General features: G+C 39.2%; 1 protein-coding gene across 1 annotated transcript in view; it reads left to right on the top strand.

Moving 5' to 3' along the window:
* The window catches only part of LOC107703394 (integrator complex subunit 1-like), a 39,053-nt gene that overhangs the window by 14,031 nt on the left and 16,819 nt on the right, over positions 1-8,203 (top strand). Inside the window, exons 22-33 of the mRNA XM_016506006.1 lie at positions 309-488; positions 571-675; positions 761-928; positions 1,019-1,130; positions 1,217-1,375; positions 1,939-2,085; positions 2,174-2,272; positions 2,407-2,531; positions 4,108-4,362; positions 4,456-4,615; positions 4,772-4,903; positions 6,836-7,016. Of these exons, the coding sequence (XP_016361492.1) occupies positions 309-488; positions 571-675; positions 761-928; positions 1,019-1,130; positions 1,217-1,375; positions 1,939-2,085; positions 2,174-2,272; positions 2,407-2,531; positions 4,108-4,362; positions 4,456-4,615; positions 4,772-4,903; positions 6,836-7,016 (1,823 nt within the window). The remainder of the gene's footprint in view (positions 1-308; positions 489-570; positions 676-760; positions 929-1,018; positions 1,131-1,216; positions 1,376-1,938; positions 2,086-2,173; positions 2,273-2,406; positions 2,532-4,107; positions 4,363-4,455; positions 4,616-4,771; positions 4,904-6,835; positions 7,017-8,203) is intronic.

The raw sequence follows: 8,203 nt of genomic DNA, 5'->3' as shown, positions 1-8,203 counted from the left end.
CACAGCACACACTGGCCCAGCTAACCAATCACAGCACACACTGGCCCAGCTAACCAATCACAACACACACTGGCCCAGTCAACTATTCGAGCCGTTCATGCCAGACTGAGAAGAGAAGTGTTGTAATAATGTAAAATATGTGAAAAATAATGTGTTTTTCGAACAACCTAGTATGAGAGCCTGTTCTAGTAAAATCAAGAGTTTGTAAAAGAGCATAATAGGACCCCTTTAACCAACCACCAGTAATAGATTAATTTACGCAGTTTAATAAGATAATAACAAGAAGGTTGTTGTGATGTGTGTATCAGGGTTTGTCTCTGGTGCTGACTGAGGGAGCATTAAAAGATGGAGAGGAGAGGGATCAGCTCATGGAGGAGGACTCCAGAGATGCAGAGCTACTGCCAGGCTACCAGTGGCTCCTTCAGGACCTCCCCAAACTACCTCTGTTTGATAGTGTTAGAAGCTTGACGTCCAGCGCCTTACAGCAGGTCAGTCCACCTACACAAGTACAAGATTATCAATATCTGTTACTTCCTCAGCTTATTGTGTTTGTGTGGTTTTCCATTTCAGGCCATTCACATGGAGACTGTTCCTCAGACCATCAGCGCATACCTGATTTACCTTTCCCAGCATGCACCAGTGGAGGAGCAGTCACTCCACAATGACCTGGCCTTGGTTAGTCTAAATCTACAGCTTGCCTGAAGTAAGCTCTAGTATAACCTTTCTCTTCTCTCACGCCTTGTGTTTCCTGTCTTCTCAGGAGGTGGCTCGTCTGATAGTGGAGCGCTCCACTATAATGAACTGCCTCTTTTCCAAGCACTCCTGCAGGCCTGAGTCTGATGCCGTTCTCTCTGCTTTTATCACCATCTTCTCCACCTATATCCGTCGTATGAGGAAGACAAAAGAGGGAGAGGACCTCTATAGCTGGGTACTAATGAACACATAACTGAACTGAAAATTCACATTTTGTAACTCCTGCTTGTGCACGTGAATAAAGACCAAATTTTTAATCTCACAGTCGGAGTCTCAGGATCAAGTGTTCCTGCGGTGGACCACAGGAGAAACGGCCACCATGCACATCCTAGTGGTCCATGCTATGGTCATCCTGCTCACACTGGGACCTCCCAAAGGTGAGTATCTCCTCTGTTGCAGTGTTTGGCGGTTGATTTTGCACTTGCCTGTAGTAACAGCTACTGTGCTTGTTACTTTTTTTTAGGGGAAAGTGAGTTCTACACACTGCTGGATATCTGGTTTCCTGATAAAAAGCCCCTTCCCACTGCATTCCTGGTCGACACATCTGAGGAAGCCCTTCTGTTGCCCGATTGGCTGAAGTTAAGAATGATCCGATCTGAAGTCTCCCGATTGGTCGATGCAGGTATTAATAACTTGGATTTAGAAATAAGGATTTTAGAAATCAATACCAGAATTGACTGTGGTTTTGATTTGTTTTTTTACATTTCACTACTTTTGGCATGTAACAGATTTTGGAGCAATATACACTACTGTTTAAAAGTTTGGTCTCTGTAAGAAGTGTCTTATGCTCACCAAGTCTTCAGCATCATTACGCCAGTCTTTAGTGTCACATGATCCTTTAGAAATCATTCTATTATGCTGATTTCCTGCTCAAAAAAAAAAAATTCTTATTGTTATCAATGTTGAAAGCAGTCGTGCAGCTTAATATTTTTGTAGAAACTGTGATAAATGTTTTTCTGTATTTTTTTTGATGAATAGAAAGTTTTAAGAAAAAAGTATTTATTTGAAATCTTTTGTAACATTATAAATGTCTTTACTGTCATTTTTGATTATTTTAATGCGTCCTTGCTGAATACAAGTATTAATTTCTTCTTCAAAAAAAAAAAGCTTAGTGATTTCAAACTTGTACCTGTAGTGTACTGTAGTTGAGCTGATGTGGGTTTTTTTTTCTTTGGTCATTCGCAGCCCTACAGGATCTGGAGCCCCAGCAGCTGCTGTTGTTTGTCCAGTCCTTCGGGATTCCCGTCTCCAGCATGAGCAAACTGCTACAGTATCTGGACCAGGCCGTGTCCCCTGATCCTCAAACACTGGAGCAGAACATCATGGACAAGAGTGAGGACTTTGATTTGGTATACTCTGTTCTCACATGTTTCAGTGTGTGTAAATTAACACTAACATCATGGATGTTTCTACCTGTTAGACTACATGGCTCATCTAGTGGAGGTCCAGCATGAGAGAGGAGCCACAGGTGGACACACGTTTCACAGTTTACTCAGTGCTTCACTTCCTCCGCGCAGAGGTCAGGATCTAATGCCCTACACTGTCCGGGGGTTCTGTCAGCACTGATTAATGGTGCTGTTTTACTCAGTTTGAGTTGCATAGGGTGATTAAATTCTGTACTAATGAGTCCTTTGCTGATCTGATGTGTTACAGACAGCTCAGAGGTGAGCAGGGCTAAGGTTACCATAGAAACGCCCCATGGCTCTGTGAAGATGAGAGCAGTGAGTCAGGTGGCCGTGATCGGCCCAGTGGATGATCTCGCTGGGATTCTACTACAGGTGCAACATCTCACTTTGATATGCTTATGCTGCTTTATTAGAGGGGTTATTAATAATATAATATCTTGTCAGAGCTATAGCACAGCAGTTGTGCTTCTGACATGGTCAGTCTCTGTTTGGCATGCTGTGTCTCGATCACTCTCTACTAAAACCTGGGTAATGTCGTAATTTAATACACCGTAATGCATCACTATATGCATATTATTGGATTGTGATTAAAACTGAAATTAGTAAGAAACACTTGATCAGATTTAAAGGAATAGTTCACCCAAAAAGGAAAATTCTGTCATTTGCTAACTCTTGTGTCATTCCACACCCATAAAACTTTCCTTCATCTTTGAAAAGCATATGAAGATATTATAATGAAACCTGAGAGATTTTTTTATCCCTCCATTGAAAGTCCATTCCAGTAAGAATTTGATGCTTCAAAAAGTTCATAAATACATTGTAAAAGTAATTCATATGAACAGAGTGGTATAATCCATTATTTATATGTAATACATTTATTCATATAAAAACATTGATTAGTGCACATACATAGAAGAACACAGATTAGCTCAAATGTGGTACATTTAAGCTCAACCATGCTTGATGTACAAGAACAAATATCATTGGTTTGTCATGTTCCAGGAATATTTTACACTGATACGCTGTTTAAAACCACTAAAACTCCAAAAGACCTTTGTTTTGGTAAGATTTTGTTCCAAATGGTCACACCCCTTCCTTCTTTTTTTGATTTTCCTTGAAGTATATTGGGCCGTTTAATCTGTTTTATTTTCACTTTTGTTTGGCACGACCCTTCAAAGCGTCACTGACTGAAGCTGACGAATCTTTGTTTCAGAGTTTGCAATTATGCAGACAACCCTCTTCACTAATTAAACTCTAGCGATGAATGAGTTAATGTAAATAAAACAATACATTCAAAATGATTAAAAATATAACGAATAACAATTAAAAATAAATTAAATGATTAATAGTACATTAAAATCAATAATAAAAACATTGATATAATTTTTCAAATGATCAATATTATTTTATAAAAAACAAGAAACATCCCATAATATTAACTGAATTGGTACAGCCTTAAGGCCCGTTCACACCAAGGATGATAACTATAAAGATAACGATAAAGATATAGTTCTAAAAATCGTTCTCAATATTAAAGAATAGCAGAGTCCACACCACAACTATAACGATAAAGACAAAGAGAAACGATATCGATGGAATCACTTTCAAAACAATTTTTTCCAGCTGATGAACGATAAAAAATTGACAGCCAATCAGAATCCATCCTGCTGTAACAAGCTCCGAGAATTTAAAGTGGCAGATGGGCGTGCGCTTAGAATAAACAGACGATATCGTCTACTGGTGTGGACGCTAATATCGTTATCATTATAGTTATCTTTATAGTTATCGTTCTTGGTGTGAACGGGGCTTTAGTGTACTTATCAAATAATATTATGTATAAATTATCGTAACTTGGAAAATGATATTCAAGAATGTCCATTTAGCTGTTTATGGCTTGATGGTGATTGTGACCATATAGTTTTTGCTGAATTCTCTTTCCTCCATGTAGCTCTTCCCTCTGAAAGTGGATCCTCGCTGGCCTCCGCCTCTGGTCCGGCCATTGTCATTAGCTCTGCTGCAGACCCTGGCCCAGGAGGTGCTGAGGGCACGACAGGGTCACATCCAGCAAGGTGGTGCCGCCGGGCGACTCCTACAAGCCTTAGCAGCCCTTCTAAACTCTGCCCATGCTGGAACCCTGGTCATGGCAATGCACCACAGCCATACGATCTCCTGCCCTCTACTGCGCCAACTCCATCTTTACCAGGCACATAACCTACTCATACCTACATACTCACTATCGACACTGGTGCTTCCTTTTGCTTGCTCACTCACTCCAATTCCCTTTTTTCTCCTCTAGCAGTTGGTGTCTCAAGATGTTGGCTTCTCTTCACTGTTCTTCAACGCCGTTGTGCAGATGTTGACGTGGTTGGAAAACTCAGCGGCAGAGACAGGGCCACTCCACAGCCTCCTGAAATCTCTGGCAGCTCAGTACTCTCACAAGCATCGCATCACAGATGGTGAGTGGCTCCTAATCCTGAATCTTAGCCGTGCAGGTCAAGTTTGCAAGCACATATTCAAACTTACAGCTCAGAACTAGCTGGATCAGCAGTTAGTAGAACAGTGTTAGTCCTAGCATGCTCGGCAGGTGTGTTGACTGTGTCCTGTGTCATCAGCTCGTACTGGATTTCTGCACTTGGCTGAAGCTCTGGCATACAGACGGGACTCGGAAGTGGCAGTGAGGGGCATTATTGCCTCTCTGAGAGCTGGAGAAAAATGCAATGCTGAACCTGAACTCATACGAAAAGGTATTTAAAGCAGTACTCGACGTCCTATTTAAATGGTAACATCAGAAAGAATCAAACTGTCCTTGATCTTTTAAAATAAGAGTTTATTGTACTTTGAAAGTATACTATAAATTTTGGAAATCAAAAATTCCCCCCCTTGTCTAAAAACAGCATTTATTGAAACAAGCTGAAATTACTCTTTCCAAACTTCACATTAATGCAGGAACACATGACTGCCCACATTTAGATGCCAAAGATACATATTCTCTGTTTTTAAGCTGAGCCTTCTCAGTCATGAGGTAATGCAGAGGAAATTAGATCGAGATTATTTTCCTAAATATACAAAGAACTAGTGAGAAGACTTAATGAAAGAGAGTTTAACAAACCTTGTGCTGTTTCTGGCTGTGTGTAGCACCTGCAGCTCTGCACCTAAAATATACACTCAAAATGAAGTCGAGATGAAACAGAAGTAGCAACAGATCTTTTCTTCCGTATTGTGATATACTCGATTGAGAAGTCTGATGTTTCATCAGAAGATTGAGTTATGATGTTTTTTTTGATAGACAAGCCAAGGTCACAAAAAAGTAAAAATACAACATGTATGAATTTCATTTAATGTTGACTTTAAGCATTAACACAACTTTTTTTTTTTTTATTACTTTTTTCAAACTTTGAAAGTGAATTTACATGCCAAAGATGTTTATTCAGAGGAAGTAAGATAGAATATGTTATTGTTCCTATTAAATTTTCGAAAAACTAGCAATAAGACTGAATGTGGGAAAGTTCAACAAACCATGTGCTGTTCCTGTCTGTGTGTAGCACCTGCACTCTGCATTTAAAATATACACTGTCCCTTAAGCAGTCACACAATGCTTAAATGTCAGCATTTATCATCTTTATCATAACTTCCAAAACTGCCATTCAGCTGCCCAGTTACATTGCTTGCACAAGATAAAATAGGCCTAAAGAACCAGAGAGGGGTGTATGATAAATGGTTATAAGAAACTAAATCATGACTGTTTGTGGCTCAGAAAAACTTTATTAACATTTCAAGTGGACATCAGGGGGAAAAAATCAAATAAAATAGTATGATATAACCCCTTGAATGTTTTGTGTGGCCTACATTACACAGCACTTATCGGTGTGTGATGTGATTAACTTTAAAGGGGTCATATGATGCGATTTCAATTTTTCCTACCTCGCTTTTCAGACAGATGAGCTTTGTAAAAATCGACGCGTTTCAGAAAGGCGGGGCATAGAGGAGAAACAATAATGTACAGTATGTGGAAAATAATGTGTTTTTTTTACTTTAAACCGCATAAACACATTTCATTACACCAAATACACAAAATAATGTTCTTTTTAGCATCATCATATGACCCCTTTAAATATAGCTCCTCTAGGAACCACGTTGGGTGTACTCTTACAACAATGTATGCATTGGAAAAATATTTCTGAACTGGTGAGATGTTTGTGGCAAACGTAAGGTGAGGAGGGAAGTGTAAGTCAGCTCTCCAGAGGCAGTTAAGGTCTGTGTGTTGGTGTTGGAGTGGTTGCCAGCATTAGTCAGTCTCTCCAGAGGGCAGCGTTTGACTCATGCACCAGCATCACCGCTGCTGTCCTTAATGTGTTTCTCTTTATGATTTTAACATTCCGCTCTGAACCTCACCAAAACCAAAAACAACCTCACACACACACAGGGCCACACATCCACTCCAGGGCTTGTTTACATCCAGCGATGGCTTCAACGGCAAGGGTTGACTTACATCTTTATGAAAGTTAGTGTGATGGGGCTGGAGGCCTAGCAGACAGGAATACTCAGAAGCGAAGCGTGTGGTAGTTCTCATTTTTGTGATGTGGTATTGGCTTCGATGGTTTGTTTTTCATTTTTTGGACCTGGGTGTGTTTCACAAGAGTGAAGGCATTATAAAACAAAAACCCTGTGTGCCTTAGTGTTGCAGGGCCTCATGGAGGTGAAGTCTCCGTATCTAGAGGAGCTGTTGTCCCTGCTTATGACCATCGGCACGGAGACCAGAACCACAGGAAACACAGGGGGTCCAGTTGCCATGGTGATCTTTCTGCTGCTTCAGGAAACAGAGGAGCGAGGGGTGAAAATAGAGGTGGATTCCAAAATGTAAGAGCGCAATGAGTCACTCGCTGCCTCATCACAGATTTCCTTACTGTGTGCTGGTGATACTGTTTCTAGGTGGGGAAGGAACACAGTGAAATTGGTTTACACTTGTTTGATCCTTGTCGAATGGCCAAAGACACAGATTAAATGCACATCATACATGGTGTGACTCTGTGAAAAACATTTTTGGCTTTTTGTACCCCAACGGTAAGACTCAAATACCCCTTCATCAACAGCAAACTAGAAATTTTTTTTGTTTGTTTTTTTAAACCTCTAATAATACTGCAGAGTCACAGTCTTGTCTATTTTAATCAAATATCAAGTTCATATCAAGTTAATTTCATGTGTGTGTATGTATATACACAACTGTATATGCACACACAACTGTTAAGTCTGGAAAAATTAGTAAGGAATTAATACTTTTATTCAGCAAGGATGCATTACATTAATCAAAAGTAACAGTAAAAACATGTATAATGTTACAAAATATTTCTCTTTAAATAAACAGTGTTCTTTCTATTCTTCAAAGAATCCCAAAAAACACAAAAATATTAAGCGGCACAACTGTTTTTATTTTCATAATAATAATATTTGTTGAGCAGCAAATCAGGACATTAGAATGATTTCTCAAGGATCACGTGACACTGAAGACTGGAGTAATGATGCTGAAAATTCAGCTTTGAATCACAGGAATAAATGACATTCAGAAATATATTAAAATAGAAAACTCTTTAAAGGGGTCCTATTATGCTCTTTTACAAAGTATTGATTTTGTTTTGGGGGTGTACTAGAACATGCTCTCATGCTTGGTGGTTCGAAAAACGACTTAAGACTGGTTTTGTGCTCCAGGGTCACATATTAGAGTGGTAACATTGTTTTATTTTTTTTGTTAGTTTTTTTGGCTAAATCACGTTTTAGATACGATGTCAACAACCACTTAAAAATAAGTGCATTTTTACTCTGATATAGTTAAGGATGGCGTCAATATTGCCATATCAATTTGAGCCGGATTCAGACCCCGAGAATATTGAACAAAAGGATCGTGCAGAACCTTTGCACGCACGGATATTGCAAGACATGTGTGACCCTGGACCACAAAACCAGTCATAAGGGTCAATTTTTCAAAATATATATCTTTATATGAGATATGATATATATATATATATATATATATATATATATATATATAT

The sequence above is a fragment of the Sinocyclocheilus anshuiensis genome, unplaced genomic scaffold (genome assembly GCF_001515605.1).
Source record: "Sinocyclocheilus anshuiensis isolate Anshui unplaced genomic scaffold, SAMN03320099.WGS_v1.1 scaffold58, whole genome shotgun sequence".
Taxonomy (NCBI): Eukaryota; Metazoa; Chordata; class Actinopteri; order Cypriniformes; family Cyprinidae; genus Sinocyclocheilus; species Sinocyclocheilus anshuiensis.
The sequence above is the reverse complement of the archived record's forward strand: the minus strand, read 5'-3'. Positions and strand labels throughout refer to the sequence as shown.